At 49.3% G+C, this 17,500-nt stretch overlaps 3 protein-coding genes across 4 annotated transcripts in view; 1 reads left to right on the forward strand and 2 right to left on the reverse strand.

Annotated features, from left to right (window-relative positions):
* Nucleotides 1-1,516: 1,516 nt before the first annotated feature.
* Nucleotides 1,517-9,524, reverse strand: LOC114438187 (ubiquitin carboxyl-terminal hydrolase 11-like). The gene is made up of 20 exons (XM_028409378.1): nucleotides 9,256-9,524; nucleotides 7,158-7,267; nucleotides 6,954-7,084; nucleotides 6,739-6,856; nucleotides 6,453-6,598; nucleotides 6,181-6,242; nucleotides 5,867-5,966; nucleotides 5,399-5,572; nucleotides 5,148-5,306; nucleotides 4,848-5,072; nucleotides 4,686-4,769; nucleotides 4,370-4,464; nucleotides 4,079-4,282; nucleotides 3,901-4,007; nucleotides 3,355-3,831; nucleotides 2,424-2,494; nucleotides 2,238-2,350; nucleotides 2,003-2,152; nucleotides 1,820-1,935; nucleotides 1,517-1,743 (listed from the first exon to the last, which is right to left on the reverse strand). The coding sequence occupies exons 1-20, from the start codon at nucleotides 9,363-9,365 to the stop codon at nucleotides 1,517-1,519; spliced, it is 2,979 nt and encodes a 992-aa protein (XP_028265179.1). The 5' UTR covers nucleotides 9,366-9,524.
* Nucleotides 9,525-10,134: 610 nt separating this feature from the next.
* Nucleotides 10,135-12,382, forward strand: LOC114439065 (replication factor C subunit 2-like). The gene is made up of 6 exons (XM_028410796.1): nucleotides 10,135-10,438; nucleotides 10,595-10,700; nucleotides 10,783-10,884; nucleotides 11,019-11,277; nucleotides 11,360-11,620; nucleotides 11,888-12,382. Exons 1-6 carry the CDS (start codon nucleotides 10,198-10,200, stop codon nucleotides 11,996-11,998), a joined length of 1,080 nt encoding a protein of 359 aa, XP_028266597.1. The 5' UTR covers nucleotides 10,135-10,197; the 3' UTR covers nucleotides 11,999-12,382.
* Nucleotides 12,383-12,540: 158 nt separating this feature from the next.
* Nucleotides 12,541-17,500, reverse strand: part of LOC114439063 (protein NDRG3-like) — a 13,956-nt gene continuing 8,996 nt past the window's right edge. For both annotated transcript variants that reach the window (XM_028410794.1, XM_028410795.1), the window contains exons 8-16: nucleotides 17,129-17,215; nucleotides 16,855-16,911; nucleotides 16,666-16,769; nucleotides 16,497-16,562; nucleotides 16,368-16,419; nucleotides 16,235-16,282; nucleotides 15,210-15,245; nucleotides 15,035-15,086; nucleotides 12,541-14,080 (exon numbers count right to left, since the gene is read on the reverse strand). In XM_028410794.1, the coding sequence (XP_028266595.1) occupies nucleotides 13,908-14,080; nucleotides 15,035-15,086; nucleotides 15,210-15,245; nucleotides 16,235-16,282; nucleotides 16,368-16,419; nucleotides 16,497-16,562; nucleotides 16,666-16,769; nucleotides 16,855-16,911; nucleotides 17,129-17,215 (675 nt within the window). In that variant the 3' untranslated portion in view covers nucleotides 12,541-13,907. The remainder of the gene's footprint in view (nucleotides 14,081-15,034; nucleotides 15,087-15,209; nucleotides 15,246-16,234; nucleotides 16,283-16,367; nucleotides 16,420-16,496; nucleotides 16,563-16,665; nucleotides 16,770-16,854; nucleotides 16,912-17,128; nucleotides 17,216-17,500) is intronic.

Genomic DNA, 17,500 nt, shown 5'->3' on the forward strand with positions numbered 1-17,500 from the left:
GTGTAGTATGTGTAGTCTACACTAGACTACACTACACACTGTTGTGTAGAGTGTGTAGTGTAGTATGTCTAGTGTAGAATGTGTTGTGTAGAGTGTGTAGTCTACACTAGACTACACAGTCTACACTAGAGTGTGTAGTGTAGTGTTGTGTAGTCTAGTGTAGAGTGTGTATTGTGTGTTGTGTAGTCTAGTGTAGAGTGTGTAGTGTGTTGTGTAGTGTAGTATGTCTAGTGTAGAGTGTGTAGTATGTGTTGTGTAGAGTGTGTATTCTACACTACACTACACAACACATACACACTCTACACTAGAGTGTGTAGTGTGTTGTGTAGAGTGTGTAGTGTTGTGTAGTGTAGTCTAGTGTAGAGTGTGTAGTGTAGAGTGTGCATTGTGTGTTGTGTAGTGTAGTGTGTGTAGTGTAGAGTGTGTAGTGTAGTCTAGTGTAGAGTGTGTAGTCTAGTGTAGTATGTGTTGTGTAGTCTAGTGTAGTGTGTAGTATGTGTTGTGTAGTGTAGTGTGTAGTCTAGTGTAGAGTGTGTAGTGTAGTATGTCTAGTGTAGTGTGTAGTATGTGTTGTGTAGAGTGTGTAGTCTACACAGTCTACACACTACACAACACATACACACTCTACACTAGAGTGTGTAGTGTGTGTTGTGTAGAGTGTGTAGTGTAGTATGTGTAGTCTACACTAGACTACACTACACACTGTTGTGTAGAGTGTGTAGTGTAGTATGTCTAGTGTAGAATGTGTTGTGTAGAGTGTGTAGTCTACACTAGACTACACAGTCTACACTAGAGTGTGTAGTGTAGTGTTGTGTAGTCTAGTGTAGTGTGTGTGTAGGCTAGTGTAGAGTGTGTAGTGTGTGTTGTGTAGTCTAGTGTAGAGTGTGTAGTGTGTGTTGTGTAGTCTAGTGTAGAGTGTGTAGTGTAGTATGTCTAGTGTAGTATGTGTAGTCTACACTAGACTACACATACTACACTACACTACACACAGTAGAGTGTGTAGTGTAGTGTTGTGTAGTGTAGTCTAGTGTAGAGTGTGTATTGTGTAGTGTAGTGTGTGTGTAGTATGTGGTGTGTAGTGTAGTGTGTGTAGTATGTGGTGTGTAGTGTGTGTTGTGTAGTCTAGAGTGTGTAGTGTAGTCTAGTGTAGTATGTGGTGTGTAGTGTAGTGTGTGTTGTGTAGTCTAGAGTGTGTAGTGTAGTCTAGTGTAGAGTGTGTATTGTGTAGTGTAGTGTAGTCTAGACGTGTGTATTGTGTGTTGTGTAGTCTAGTGTAGTATCTGTTGTGTAGTGTAGTGTGTGTAGTCTAGTGTGTAGTCTAGTGTAGAGTGTGTGTTGTGTTGTGTAGAGTGTGTAGTGTAGTATGTCTAGTGTAGTGTGTAGTCTACACTAGACTACACAGTCTACACTAGACTACACAACACATACACACTCTACACTAGAGTGTGTTGTGTAGTGTAGAGTGTGTAGTGTAGTGTTGTGTAGTATGTGATGTGTGTGTCTAGTGTAGAGAGTGTTAGGGTAGTGGGGTAGTGGGTAGAGTGTGTAGTATGTGTTGTGTAGAGTGTGTAGTGAGTGTAGTATGTGTAATGTAGTGTGTTGTGTAGTGTAGTGAGTGTAGTATAGTGTTGTGTAGTACTGTAGACATACTGACCACGATCTGGTCCTCTTTGGCGTACGTCACTTTGCTGTCGTCGAAGTAATACCACTGGCCGCTGTCCTTGTTCTTGGCGTAGCTGGTGTCTGCAGGAGAGAAGACATGAGTCCACAGGAGTCATGTGACCAATGGAAGGTCAGAGGTCATCTGAGCATGTCTTACAGTGTCCGTCTCTGAGTCCTCCGTAGTGATTGGACACAGCGATGAGGTCATAGCAGCTCGGAGGCTCCTCACTGGACACGTTCTTCCTCAGGAGGAAGCCGGAGAAGTCCAGGTCTCTGAAACACCACAGCACCGTTCAGTCTACGGTCTGACCCTGCTGTGTGTGTCTGTGTGTGTGTGTACCTGAGCGGGAAGTCCACGATGCTGTCCAGTTTCTCTCTGGTGAACTTGGTGTAGGAGAACCTCTTGAGGTGGATGATGAGAATCTCTGGTAGAGACCAGAGGTCCAGCTTCTTGGTGGCCAGCTGGTGCTTCTTACACACCGGACAGTACCTGAACACACACACAGACACACACAGTCATCATCATCCCCTTAGTGCCTGCCCTACCAGACCATGCTGCTGTGTGGTTGTGTTACCAGGGGTTCTCCTCCTCCAGGGTCTCCACGGTGGTGAACAGCTCGATGCACTCCTGCAGCTGAACCGTGGTCTGCTGCTGAGGAACCTCCATGCTGGCGTGTTTGACGTATTTCTGCACAGACAACAAACACTCAGCGCCTCTGCCCGCACACACACTTCAAACTGACGCGAAACAAGACGCTGACCTCGGCCTCGTTTTCATTGTAGAACCTCTTCTTCATGTCGGGGTCCCAGTCGATGGCCACGTACGGCTGAGCTGCACACAGGACGTCACACAGAGGTTAAACACACTCAGACCCACAGACCTGTTCGCCACGTGCGGCGGCATCTCGGCGCCGGTGTCACGTCGTCAGGGTTAATACAGGTTAAATAAACACCTGCATGTTTATCTATGACAGGGCAGTAGTATTAGTTTGCTCATACAGATCCCTGAACTTTATATCGGAGGAAGACCTTTAAATGTCATGTTTCATGAATTTGCGCCTGGTTTAGTTCCAGTCATTAAAGGAACAGGTCACACAATATTTATTTCACTATATAAACACCGACCTCATGTGTCTGCTCTCATGCTGTAAAATGACATGTTCTGGTAAAATAAAGGTTCAAATAGATCATGTGATATAACCACATCAATAACACAAATAATAGAAGTAGATATATGCTGCTGAAGGCGACGAGGCAGCTAACTCATCAATAAACATCCTTTGGTGCCGTTGTTCTTTATGTGAATGTGGGCGTATAAACGTAGATTATCTCAACCGTGCCCGCGGTTCACCTCTAACCGCCTGATGGTCCGTCTGTGCAGGATGTTCCATTATCAATAACGCTGACCGTCTTGTGGGAAACCAACTGCTCTGAGGAAGCTGCAGCGAAGCCTCTTCAACACTCCGACACCATGTTTGTTTATATGCAATGAATTGTTTTTCTATTTTTCCAGGTGTAGACTCCCTTTGTTTTTAATAAATTATTTTTAACATGTTATAACGTTCTGACTGTTCTGTTGCATCATGACTTTTTACAGACTACACTAAGCTTTTTATGTTGAATTTGGTCTCATATGTCCAGCCTCCAGCTCTGTGTGTGTGTGTGTGTGTGTGTGTGTGTTGTCAGACTCACAGGTGAAGGACACGGCGCTCCCGCCCTCCCCCGCCCCCCTCTCGGTCGTCCCGTTGGAGTTGACCATCTGAATGGTGAACAGGCTCCTCTTCTTCTTCTTCCGACACGCCCTCCTCTTGGCCGGGTGCTCGCTGGCAGGCGGGCTGGGCGAGCACGCCTCTTCCTGCTTGTTCTCCTCGCTCTCTTCTTCTGCGGTCTCACAGGGGGGCTGCGGGGGCTCTGACCCGGCCTTAGTGTCACCGTTGCTGCCTGAATCCCCAGAGGGGGTCGGGTCATCGGTGCTGGTGGTGTCTGCGCTGCAGACGGGCTCAGTCCGGCTCGGGGACCCGTTAATCGTCCCAGCATCGACGCGGTCCAGTGCGGGCTGTGTGTGTTTGAGCTCGGTTGGAGCGGTGCCGTCCGATTGGTTGTTTGAAGACGCATCGCCGCAGCAGGGTTGGGTCTGTGAAGGTCCAGGATTCTCAGTGTCGTCCTCATCTGAAAAACAGAAAGCGTCAGAGGAGCTGCGGCGCTGCAGGGAGCTGGAGCCTGCAGGACCGGACCTACCGTCACTGATGCCGTTGGTCTGAGTCTTATACAGCTCTTCTTCATCCTCCTCCTCCTCCTCCTCTTCCTCCAGCTCCTCGGACGGATCAGGGAGCCGCACGTACCGCCTGCACACACACAGGCCGCTTAGTGCCCCTCTCTGTTTACAGAAACACGTGTGAGTGTGTGCTTTGCTCACGCCAGCCTCTGCAGGAAGAGGTTGTAGAGCGCCTCCTGGCTGCAGCTGCTGCGCCGCACGTTGAGCAGCAGCGGGTGTCCGAACAGCGACGTGCCGTACGAGCTGCCGCCGGAGCCGTAGTCCCTGTAGTGCGAGCGCTCCCTGAGGTAGAGCGCCAGCAGCACCTGCTCCTCCGGCTGCTCCTCCAGGAGGCTCAGCTCGTACCTGAACACACACACAGACACACACAGTGTATGCCGGTTTGTTTAAACAAAGGTGGAGCAGAACACGTGTTCTGTGTTCTGTTCTTACACAAAGATGTCGTCTCGGTCCAGAATGCAGCTCAGAGATTCATCAGCGGTGTAGATCTTATAGAAGCGATGATTGAAGACGTCAGCGACCACCATCTGAAACACGGACAATAACGCTAAACTCTCATTTGTATGGAGCCGTCCGACACACACACACACACACACACACACACACACACACACACACACACACACACACACACACACACACACACACACACACACACACACACACACACACACACACACACACAGACACACACACAGACACACACACACAGACACACACACACAGACACACACACACACACACACACCTGTGTTGGCGTCACGTCGGTCATCTCCGACAGCGCCGCACAGAGGTCAGACACTTTTCCTGCTTTGGGAACCACGACCCGATGCTGCAGACACAAACATCATTAAACATCACAGGAGGTCAAAGGTCGACATCAGCTGCACGCACGGGCCGACGGACACACCTGCACGGGTTTGGCGTACGGGTCCAGAGAGACGAAGAAGACCTCCATGACGCGCTCCTTGCTGACAGGAAGTGGGACGCTCAGGTAGCAGAAGGGGTCGAAGGTCACAGAGACCTTGTGGCACTCAGGACAGACCAGCGTGGACTTGAAGAGGCCGTGAAACGTGTCCACGATCACCGAGTCGTTACGCCGCCGGTGGTTTCGCCACGCCTCCTCCGCCACTTCCTGCAAGATGGGAAGGAACATGTTAGAACATTCACAACCAGGAGCGACTGGACGGGGGCGGAGGCAGCGGCTCACCTGGTCCGGCCGCCCGTCGGCGTCCCGCAGCTCGATGTACTCTTTGTTCTTCACTCGGTTCAGGTCTTCGTGCAGTCCGTCCAGCAGGAAGGACAGGAGCTCCTGACTGTCGTGCTGCTGGTAGCCCAGGAACTGAGACGCAAAGTGGCCCACCTTTGTCTGCACACACAGACACACACATAAGAAACCACACCCAGTCTAAAGCAAACCAGACATTCATGGTTCAGTGTGTGTGTGTGTGTGTTCGGTACCTTGAACACTCGTGGCACCACAGAGTAGTGCCTGCCTGACCACATCTGCTTGATGACGTCGGCGTATGCCTCGGCGATCTCGCCCTTCATGCCCAGAGGGTTGGTGAAGTTCAGCTCCTCCAGGTAGGAGCTCTGCAGGAAGTACTCCGTCAGAGGAGGAGTGTTACTGAGACACTGGAGGAGGAAGAAGAGGAGGAAGAAGAAGAGGAGGAGGAAGAAGAGGAGGAGGAGGAAAAAGGAAGAGGAAGAAGAAGAGGAAGAAGAGGGGGAGGAGAAGAAGAAAAGAAGAAGAGGAGGAAGGTTCAAAGTTATGTTCCAGCTTTTTAAAAATATTTTGAAAATTTGTTCAGCAGGAGCCTGTTTATCAACATCCACTGATATTATCATTTATTCAATAACTTAACCTCAGAGTGTGTGTGTGTGTGTGTGTGTGTGTGTGTGTGTGTGTGTGTGTGTGTGTGTTCACACCTGCAGAGCAGAGTTCATGAAGCAGGTGTTGCCCAGGTTGGTGAGTCCACAGACGCCCGGCTGTCCTCGGTACGAGTCCTGCTCCTCCACAGAGTTCCTCCTGCAAACAGGACCGCAGCTCAGACTCAGGGTTTCACTCTGTGATCCACCATAAACTGGATCAAATCCAACAATAAGATGTGTGATATGTGTTTCTACTGGAATAACAGAAGAGAAGAAGAGAGGGGGGAGAGAGGGGGGAGAGAGGAGGGGGAGGAGAGCAGCAGCGATAAACTAACATGAAGTGAACATTAAAAGTCAAACACTGCTCTTACGTGATTTGAGGTCTGGAGCTTGGCCAGGTGCCGTCTGCATTCCTCATCTCCATAATCACCGTCTGACACACACAGACACACACACACACAGACACACACAGAAGCATGTTCCAGCTTATCTCTGAGGTGGACAGTTTGTTATTTTAAGCTGAGGCGAGTATGAGGAAATCAGAGACGTTTGCTACGTCACACAAACATCAACCTGGTTCCAGGCTGATCTTCTACACACACACAGACACACACACGTTGTGTTAGTGTCAGGGCGTCCTCACCATCCCGGAGCTCAAACAGGCGTCCAGCACGCTCGTGTGGACGTTCCTGAGACGCTCACAGCTGCTGTCTGAACTCTTCATCCACAGGCGGCACTCTGAGCCCTCAGGGGCCGAGAAGGCCTCACACATCGCACTCTGGATCAAGTCTGCACACACACACACACACACACACAAGGAGTGTTTACAACCACCAACATACAAATCTACAGTGTGTGAGAACACGAGAGGAGCTGTGGATCAGTGAGAGCAGGTTCGGTCTCTGACTCACTGTCACACACAAACTCACGTATGCTGTCGGCGCGGCTGAACTGTGCGGTGATGACGTTCTCCATGTTGCTATGGAGACAGAGGAAAATCTCAACAGGGTACACCTCCACCTTCAGGGTGCTGGGCAGGTCCACCACCTGACAAACACACACACACAGAGTCAGGTGTCCTTCATGTCCCTCACACCGTCAGTCAACTCAACACAACACACACAGCGGCGCCTGGCGGCGTTACCTTGCGCTCCAGCGGCGGCTGGTTGTCCACCATGCCGTACCAGGCCAGCAGCTTGTGCCAGGCCACCGCCGGCACCAACACGAAGTCCTCGTTCTCCACCAGGCGCTCCTTCAGGTGGTACGAGTCCAGGTCTGTAACCAGCAGACAGCCCGTCACTGAGTGCTGAACAGGCCGTGCAGCCGTTCAAATGATGCGTTTACTGACCCTCAAAGAGCTCGCTGTTGTTGATCTGACCCGGGAAGGATGAAGAGTTCTGGTCTCCGGTCTCCACAAACTCCTTCCACTGTTCAAACCAGCGACGATCCACCACATACCTGCAACACACACACACACAGACACACAGACAGACACACAGACAGACACACACAGATCAGTCCAACACACAAATAAAACTTCCTTCTATGATCAGTTCAGAAACACACAGCTTATTATTTTGTCAATTGAAAGTCAATTAAAAAATTAAAATAAATCCTACAAATATTCATCTAACACAAAACCTTAAACTCATTTTGTCTGAAGTATTCCTTCAACTAAATATTGATATGTAAGCAGTGAGAGACGTTCAGTTTCCGATCATGGATGAGAGTTTCAGTGAGAGTTTACAAGTAAAACTGCTCAAACCACAACACAAGAAGGTGCAGATCAATCAGAGCTCAGCAGGAATCAGTGGTTAGTCAGCTGTCAATCAATCAGAGAGGCACCAACACTGATCACTCTGGATTTTACACATCTCTGCATCAGTGTCAGGAGAACAGCAGGAGTCTGGATGGACTCACGGCCTCTGCTTACAGTTCATTCCCTTTATCTGAGTCCGGTCTGGTTGTGTGAGGGGAACTCAAAGTAAGTGTTGTGTTGCTCAGTGTAACCTTTGCTGTGTATGTGATGATAAACCTGTTGAATCTCTACAGGGACCGGTTCAGAGTGCTTCAGGTGAAACACAGCAGAGGAGTGACGGCTCACTCCGGCTCAGTGGTCAGACTGAAATCAGCACGAGAACAGCAGCAGCAGGAATGTGGAGAAATGAAACCTATGCACAAAAACCAAGAGCTGCAGTTCCCCCCACAGCCTCTAGGGGCTGGTTCCCAAAGTGAGTCAGTCCCTCCACAGACCTCCACTCATAATGTCTAACATGTTTACTGCCTGGTGTTTCAGTGACGACTGCCCGCTCTGCAGGGAACCTGACCGGCTCTAATTCTCTGCTGTGTCTGGTTTCCTCACATGTCTGACGGCAAAAACCCCAAATAACAAACACTGTGATGGGCAGTAAACGCAGCGCCGGACCTACACCCTGCTCAGCTGGAAGGTACATGAAGCACTACAGGTTCAGGGCTGTGACTGAACCAAGTGAACAGGAAGTACCAGCTCACCTCCAAACAGGGCAGCTGCAATTACTGTTAAATCTGTGAAATATTAAAAATATCAAACTGAACATGTACAAAGCAGCATCAGCATGTTCACACTGTGCACACATCATGGTACACATCTGCAGCCAGAGAAACACAGAAGAAGAAAAGAAGTGTTTGGAGGAATGGACGTCAGAGATTTCCTCCTGCTCCGAGCACCACCAGCGTGTGTTTAAGACGGACAATAACACAGAGTGATGGAGAGCTGCATCACATGGAGTCCACGACCACGGGACACCAGTCTGAAACAGCTTCTGAGGCTGAGGCGAGCTGAAGGAAACCTGCAGCTCCTGTCGCTGTGCTTTCTGGCTGCAGTAACCTGCGGCTGGAATGTTAACACACACATGTACACAGACATGATCAACTACAACAAGACGAATAATAAATCTTATGTGTATCTTCATTCCTCATTTATTCAGTGAAGCTTTATTGACCAGGAGAAGCAGCACAGAGGGGGGTCCGGGTCTGACCGTGTTTTTGTTCATTAGTGAATGTTAGACTGAGGAAATGGTTCAGACTAGAAACAGAAACAGAAACTTTGAAGCCACTCTGAGCTGGAAATGTGTCCAACATGCAGCGATGGGAAGCACTAAAACCTGTTCCAGCAAAAACCACAACGTCTGCTGCGCCCTGAACGCCTCCTTTTTACAGCTGGTTGACAGGCTAGCGTTAGCAGCGGCGGCTAACGGTCAGTTCAACGTCCACCTGCTTAGCACAAGCTAACACGGCGGCAGCGGCTAACGTGCGACGGCGAGCCGTTAAAGTGTCCCACAAAGTCACCGCGACACGGCGGCGGTCCGACTCCCCCCGTTAAACCTGTTAGTCACCGTTAGGTAACATTAGCCGTGCGAAGCTAGCTGTTAGCCCTGTCTGTGTGTGTGTGGCGGGCGGACTCTCACCAACTGTCCCCAGCACGGAGCTCACACTCCCGTAGCAGAGACTCGATCTCCCGCCGCTGGGTCTCCAGACCCGGAGGCTCTGCGGCGGAGCAGCGGCTGTTGGCCGTCATGACGCGGATCAATCACTCATAAATGTCAGAGCTGTTCGGAATATCAAACAGAGGCAGGAAGCGAGAGGCAGAATCCAACCGCCGCATTGATCAACCGATAAACGGGGAAGCTGCACACAGAGCAGACTGTTTGCGGAAGTAGGAAATGCTTCAGACCCGGACGATGACGACTTCCGGCCCTGAACCGCGGTACTTTGCACGGCCGACAGAGGGCGACAGGCCCCCAAACAAACCACAGCCAAACACACAAACATTTAACACAATAAAATCAGAGCTGGCGTCCACACGACAGAGGGAAGTTACCAACAAATATCTGCATCATTTTATTAAAACAGTCAATAAATTGACTTATTACAATAACTGAAAACAACATTTTTACCATAGGACACGAATAAGAGCATCCACAGATATATAACTGAAGAAAACACTAATAATACACTGAAAACTTCAAGATCAAATACAACCTTAGATATTTATATTATTATTATTTTTTTATTATGCATTTTATTTTTTCAATCCCATTTCTATTGTTGTGTATTATTATGTTTATATTCTATAAAATAAGAGTATATTTTATATATTATTATTATCATCATTCGCACTTACCTGTGTTTTGTAACTGTCCTAGAAGTTTTTTTAGTAACTTCATAACACTGCTTGTTTATTTTATCTAACATTCATGACGCCTTTAGCCCTGAGAAATATCGCGACACTTCCTCAACCAATCACCGCATCCGCCAATAAACGCTCAGCCAATGAGGCGCCGGTTTACTGCAGCGCGGTTGTCAGGGAGGGAAAGCGCCGTTCGCGGGCTGACTGCAGTACAAACATCATGGACGTGGAGATGGCGGACCCCCAACATGAGCAGAAACCGGCGGAGAGCGGACAGAAGACGGACACGGAGGCCGGGGAGTCTTCTGGGGCGTCCAAGAGCTCCGAGAGCAGCTACGAGCTGCCGTGGGTGGAGAAATACCGGCCGCTGAAGCTGAACGAGATCGTGGGGAACGAGGAGACGGTGAGCCGGCTGGAGGTGTTCGCCAGAGAGGGAAACGTCCCGAACATCATCATCGCAGGTCGGTGTGGACGGAAAATGTGTTTCTTTCGTACATCACCGAGTCCATTCTTTAATGTGTTGTTTACATACATGGAGCCATGCTGTGGATCCACCTGAACTTCCTGCTCCCTTCAAAATAAAAGCAGAACGGTGCGTGTCGTCTGTTGTGTTCCAGGTCCTCCTGGCACAGGAAAGACCACCAGCATCCTGTGTTTGGCCCGGGCTCTGCTGGGAGCCTCCATGAAAGAAGCTGTGCTGGAGCTCAACGCCTCCAACGACAGGTGAGACTCTGCTGGACGACCACACCCTGGTGCTGCACGGGCTGCGTTCAAAACCTAACCTAACCTCCATCTGTGTCTGCAGGGGAATCGACGTGGTGAGGAACAAGATCAAGATGTTCGCTCAGCAGAAAGTCACACTGCCCAAAGGACGTCACAAGATCATCATCCTGGACGAGGCCGACAGGTGAGGCGACAAGTGCGAGCTCCTTCTTTGTGAAATTTCTGATATTCAGATGAGTTAATTTCACATTGAGACTCACTGACAGGCTGACAGCACCTTCTAATACCGATGACCTGACCTGCATCTTGTCCTCCCAGCATGACAGACGGCGCCCAGCAGGCGTTGAGGAGGATCATGGAGATCTACTCCAAGACGACCCGTTTTGCTCTGGCCTGTAACACCTCGGATAAGATCATCGAGCCCATCCAGTCCCGCTGCGCCGTGCTGCGCTACTCTAAACTGACAGATGGACAGATCCTCGCCCGCCTGCAGGAGGTGGTGGAGAAGGAGCGCCTGTCTGTGTCTGACGATGGGCTGGAAGCCATCATCTTCACATCACAGGGAGACATGCGACAGGTGAGGGGAGGAGCCTAGCGTTATGAGGCTCAGGGACACTGTAGATTCACTGACTTCCTGTTATTTTCCTCCCTATATTCAGGCACTGAACAACCTGCAATCCACCAACTCTGGCTTCGGCTACATCAACAGTGAGAACGTGTTTAAAGTGTGCGACGAGCCGCACCCTCTGCTAGTGAAAGGCATGCTGGGACACTGTGTGGACGGGAACATCGACGAGGCCTACAAGGTGGTGGAGCATCTGTGGGCGCTGGGATACTCCCCAGAGGACATCATTGGGAACATCTTCAGGGTCTGCAAAACCTACCAGATGGCTGAGTTTCTCAAACTGGAGTTTATCAAGGTGAGGTCCGAGCCCGACAGGAAGCAGCGGTCAGGATCCGGGGGTCGTTCTTTAAGATGCCTCAACAGGTCGTTGTGTATCTGAGTTACAAGCAGCCGGAGTTCAACTTAACATAGTAGACACACAGAATGTGGAACTATCAATAATAGCATGCATCATCCAGCTGTTTACAACAGCTGATAGTGTTCAGATGTGACATGGTCTCAGAAGTCCATCCTGACGCCGCTGCAGGGTCTCTTACCTCTCTCTGCTCCATGTCTCCTGCAGGAGATTGGCTACACTCACATGCGGGTGGCCGAAGGCGTCAACTCGCTGCTGCAGATGGCCGGTCTGCTGGGTCGCCTCTGCGGCAAAACGGTGCCCCCTGCTGCCAGCTGAGCTCCCCCTCCAACCTGTCGTCCTTTTTTAAAGCTGCTGCTGCTGCGGTGTCTCTGCTGAGGACCTGTCAGCACTTGACGGCTGATGATCAGCCTGACGGACCGGCAGACGTCTCTGTGGAAGCAAATTCAATTAAAAGACTGTGTCACCTGCAATAAATGGTTAAATATGAATGCAGCTGTGGCACATTTTCAGGTTTCATTTCTTCGACTTTCATTCACCTGTTGAGTGACAGAAGCATCAGCGAGTCTGCTGGGTTTGAGTCTGAGTCTGAAGGTTCAGAAAGACTCGGGTCTGTTTGGGCTTTTAGCCGACAGTGGCACTGTTAAACTGGCAGCCATGAAATAAGAATGTAGTTAATAATAAATCCTTGAAGTTAAAATATGACCGAGCACAGTGGTCTGTCTGTCTGATGGCTGTGAAGGTCTGCAGAGTGTCGTTGAACTTCATGATTTAACATCAGTGCTGATCTTTAAAGCAGGATGTTTGTGCGTTTGTACATTTATCTCCCACAATTTTTCAGAAGAGTCGGTTAAAATCTGTCTTTGTGAATAATGAACTTTATTTCATTACAAACCTGACATTAAAAGTTGTGAAACGACATCAGTAAGTACAAACCTCTGTAACAACAGCTACCAACGCTTCAGTACAAACCTCCAGAGTAATAAATAGTAACAACAGTCACAATATTTAGAGTGAAAGAAGTGAATGTTTGAGAGTCAGCCCTGCAGGTCCTCATCATCAGATTCAGCATCAAAGCTATTAAACATTTCCTGTTTCCCAGCAGGAGACACCAGCCTAACCACAGAGGAGCAAATGAAGTTTTAATATCGCTGTTAAAAGCTACGCCAGCATCAGCAGAACGTGGCCGCCTGATACTCGGGTCGGGATCATTTGTAGGTAAACTGAACTCCTGTGAGCTCCTCCTGATGGAGGAAGAAGTGCAGCTCTGCGGGGTTTCTGTTCCATCTGAGCCAAGAGAGGCGACTTCACGGGTCAACAGCGCGTCACAGGACTGATACCACTGCACGGTCTGCATGCCACAACTCTACAGGGAGCATGCTGTCCACGGGCCAGATGAGCTCGGGGCTGGTGTCAGCCGCCAGAGGAGCTCAAAATGACCGACCAATCACAGAGTACCAGACAGAAACTTCACAACTATGAACAGTGGAGACGTTCTGCTTTAAGAGGCGTCGAAGCCACATGCTGGATAAACAACGTGCATCTGTCTTAGTTTGGATTTTACATTCAGTCTCAGAGCTCAGCGCTTTAACCGTTTGTGTGCTGGTAAAGCTGGGTCTTTTTCAGAAAAACAAACATTCGGCTCTGTGAAGTTTATACATAAACCGACCTGTACCCCACCCACATGCTGGACTCACTGTTCTGCTGCTGTTAAACCAGATCTCCCATCCAACTCCAGTGTTTAAAGTAGGAGAATGAATCTTCATTTGTGATGAAATATTAAAGTTACAGCCTTATATGAACTAACAGCAACACCAACAATAACAAAATAATGAAGATTATAATAATCAAAAAAGAAAGGGTCGGGACCCACACCAAGGAAACAGAAGAGAGAAGAATCTGGTCCAAACACAATACAACTGAATATAAATATGAACCGACTGAAGTCTGTGTACGTCTACAGCATCACCATGGCAACCGCATCAATGAACCACCACCACCACCACCAGCAGCAGGATCTAAGAAAGGAGCCACGTGGCTGCTGCTGATGCCAAAACAGTTACAACAAATCTAAACCCTAAACTCGACAGGGGAGATTCGGACAGGCTCCGTCTCTACTTCCGGTCTGACAGGACTCAGCTCTGCAGGAAGAACGAAACAACTGAAACAGGAAAGATTACACGGCCTCTGAGGAAGAGGAGGAGAGACAGAGAAAGCCAGAACAGTCCTATGCTGTCATCTCAATGGTGTGTACAGCTGTGTGTTCAGGGCTGCTGCTGCAGTTGGCGCCCTCTGGCAGTGTGTTGGTGGTACTGCGGGCCCGGGCGCCATCTGTGGAGCCCACGCTGGAGGCCGAGTGAGTCCTGGAGCGAACCAGACGGGTCATACCAGCCGTGGGCACTGGGGGGCGACACAGACACGAGCATGACGTCAGAGACAGATCACAGCTGAGTGGATCCGTCATTAAAACCTGCACCTCCATGGAAACAGCACAGTCATGGCTGCGGGCGAGTGTTACACTGCGCTCTGACATGTCTGCAGTGTAACACAGTTATGATCTGATGACAATACAAAACTACAAAAATGGAGTTTGATCTGCAGAGTGAACAGAGCTGGCATGCAGAGCAGAGGAGGAAGAACATCAGCATGCAGAAACACACACACACAGACACACACAGACAAGGACTGAAGACAGACAACAGATGGAGACAAAGGGTTCAGAGTCTGGTTGAAATCCTAATACCTGATTGGTTGCTCAGGTTGTTTAATAGGACATGAGGGACTGGAGGAAACAGAGTAGGAAAAGGCAAGAAGACGTGAGGTTAACCCCTCACACACACACACACACACACAGCCTACAAACTGCTACTTACACTTAGAGAATAGCTAGTGAGGCGGGGCTATAGACAGACAAACACAGAGGCAGACTGAGCAGCTGCTTTAAAGGGTTCAATAACAGATGGGCAGGGATGCACCAATCCAACGTGAACATCAGGTGTCAGTCAGCTGCAGGTTCTTCACACTTGTTATACCAACAAGCTGCCAATAACATCTGAGAAGGACATTTCATCAGCTGCCATCAGACGTCAGCTGACACACAAAGCCTGTCAGGGCTGGAAGAGTTGGACTGGAGCATCCCTACAGAGGACACCCCCCCACAGTCAGGTCCTAACAGCAACACGTTTACTGTGAGACTTTAAAGTACATTAACACATGGACAGCAGGTTTAATATATGTTAAAAACACCAAAAACTAGAAAACAGCCTGAACAACTGAGACAACATCCAGAGAAGAGACGAGGACAGACACCAAGTCACAGACCGTTCAGCTGGACTTCTGTGTGAGGATACTCACTGTAGCCCATCCCCTGGACGAAGTACTTGAAGGCCTCTGCTAGTTTTCCTGGCTAATGAGAGAAAAGACTCTGTTAAACTGATACTTCCATTGTAGACATGACTGATTTTATTTAAACTCTCACAGTGTGAAGACAACATAGATATTTTCTGTATTAGTATTCATTAACACTCACCTGCACCACCTGAGGAAGTCCCCCGCAGTCTGCCATCTGAGGAAGAAACAGAAGCAGGGCATCATCACGAGGCTTCTGATTAATGTTACACCTCAACCACACCATCATGGTTTCATCATCAAACAACAACACAAACCGTCTCAACATGGACTCTTCCTCTCAGTTTTTTCCCTAAACAGCCTGCAGAAGGAGACACTTCATGGACTTCAGGATGAGAAGAACAGAAGCTGCTCATCTGCAGCTGTTCCATACAGTATTATAGCAGGTAACTGTTGGTCCTGTCAGAGCCAGGAGGTGGCTTCGACTGAACAGCTGGAACTCTGTGCAACATGCATGAACGCTCTTTGTTTCATAAAGTCATTATGAGACAGAGCTGAGGCTGCTCTGCCTGGATCAGCCCACGATAATCATCCCACCCACCAACAGCTCTCCTCAACCCGCCAATCATCATCATCACTGACCGAGCAGGAAGCGTTTCATTGATAAATGACAGAACACGACAGAGATGGAAGGTACAGGTGAGGAGACAGACCAGCAGAGACAGGCAGGCAGAGACAGGCAGGCAGAGACAGGCAGGCAGAGACAGACAGACAGAGACAGACAGAGACAGACCGGCAGAGACAAGCAGGCAGACAGACAGAGAGACAGACAGAGACAGACAGGCAGAGACAGGCAGACAGAGACAGACCGGCAGACAGGCAGAGAGAAACAGACAGACAGAGACAGACCGGCAGAGACAAGCAGGCAGACAGACAGAGAGACAGACAGAGACAGACAGGCAGAGACAAGCAGACAGAGACAGGCAGAGACAAGCAGACAGACAGACAGGCAGGCAGACAGACAGACACACAGACAGACAGGCAGAGAGACACACAGACAGACAGGCAGAGACACACAGACAGACAGGCAGAGACACACAGACAGACAGGCAGAGACACACAGACACACAGACAGACAGGCAGAGACACACAGACACACAGACAGACAGGCAGAGACACACAGACAGACAGGCAGATGCAGGGTACCTTGAGCAAAGTAGTCTTGGTGGGATTAAGTCTCGAGTTACATTCGACCTGCAGAGACACACACACATACTGTATTTACCACAATATGATATCATACGCTGTCTGTTGTCAGGGAAACAGGGCAGACACTCACCACAGCATCAACAGCAGGGGATGTGTCTCCAACCACCAGCAGAGCGGGACACCTGAGACACACACACACACGGGAGTGTCATCTGACAGTCAGACATGTTTCAGACGTACAAGAACGAAGAGACGCTACCTGAGTGTAGTGACTGTGTTTTCATTCAGACCAGGAATAGGCCGCTCCATCTGCAACTCAGTGCGACTACACACACACAGACACACACAGCATGTAATATCTGCTGCTGCTAACAAATGCTGATTCTCTCAGGCCAATGAAAACATGTCTTGTATCTGCAGCACTGCACCTGTCATAGCTGTTGTAGAACAGGGCCAGGTTGTCCAGCGGAATGTCCTGAGAGATGTGGAGTCTGTACGTCTGGATGATCTCTTTGTTCTCTGTTAACTCATCCTACTCATGTACACACACACAGACAGTGACAGTTTAGCAGAGGGTAGCGCAGTCTGAGCTGTGAGTCAAACAGGGCTGTGCTCACAGTGCTGAAGTGGTGTCCCATGATGATGTCCACCAGGTTGCTCGTCCAGCCGCTCAGCTGCAGCAACAAAAACATCATCATGTAACACAGTATCTCAGAGCGGACTGACGCTTCAGGATTCTACCTCACATCACAGTGAAAGTCGTGGCCGAGGTATAAACTATACCGATTATAACGATTTAAAAGCTGACAGTCTGATTCTGTCTGTCTGTACAGGGTTTATGGGGTTAATGACTGTTAAGGACACAGTGTCTGTAAAGTGTGTGTATGTTACCTTAGCAGCAGCCCAGTCCATCCAGCCCTTTGCACAGGGGTCAATGTTGATCAGAACTAAACCTTCCACCAAACTGGGTTCATTCAGCTGAAACATCAACATCACCATCACCATCACCATCAACATCATCATCATCATCACCATCATCATCATCACCATCCCCATCACCATCACCATCACCATCATCACCATCACCATCATCATCATCACCATCATCATCATCACCATCCCCATCACCATCACCATCACCATCATCACCATCATCATCATCACCATCACCATCACCATCACCATCACCATCATCATCATCATCGTCACCATCATCACTATCACCGTCATCATCATCACCGTCATCATCACCACCATCATCAT

The sequence above is a fragment of the Parambassis ranga genome, chromosome 7 (genome assembly GCF_900634625.1).
Source record: "Parambassis ranga chromosome 7, fParRan2.1, whole genome shotgun sequence".
In the NCBI taxonomy this organism is placed as follows: domain Eukaryota; kingdom Metazoa; phylum Chordata; class Actinopteri; family Ambassidae; genus Parambassis; species Parambassis ranga.

What these genes read in the sequence shown, in the direction of transcription:
- LOC114438187 (XM_028409378.1), bottom strand. Translation starts at nt 9,365, where the DNA reads ATGACGGCCAACAGCCGCTGCTCCGCCGCAGAGCCTCCGGGTCTGGAG. An exon ending in GAGCGCCGTGTCCTTCACCT is followed by an intron (nt 2,495 to 3,354) that starts GTGAGTCTGACA and finishes TCCTGTGTGCAG; the next exon opens with CTCAGCCGTACGTGGCCATC. An exon ending in ATCGTGGACTTCCCGCTCAG is followed by an intron (nt 1,936 to 2,002) that starts GTACACACACAC and finishes GTGGTGTTTCAG; the next exon opens with AGACCTGGACTTCTCCGGCT.
- LOC114439065 (XM_028410796.1), top strand. Translation starts at nt 10,198, where the DNA reads ATGGACGTGGAGATGGCGGACCCCCAACATGAGCAGAAACCGGCGGAG. An exon ending in CCCGAACATCATCATCGCAG is followed by an intron (nt 10,439 to 10,594) that starts GTCGGTGTGGAC and finishes GTTGTGTTCCAG; the next exon opens with GTCCTCCTGGCACAGGAAAG. An exon ending in CTCAACGCCTCCAACGACAG is followed by an intron (nt 10,701 to 10,782) that starts GTGAGACTCTGC and finishes CTGTGTCTGCAG; the next exon opens with GGGAATCGACGTGGTGAGGA.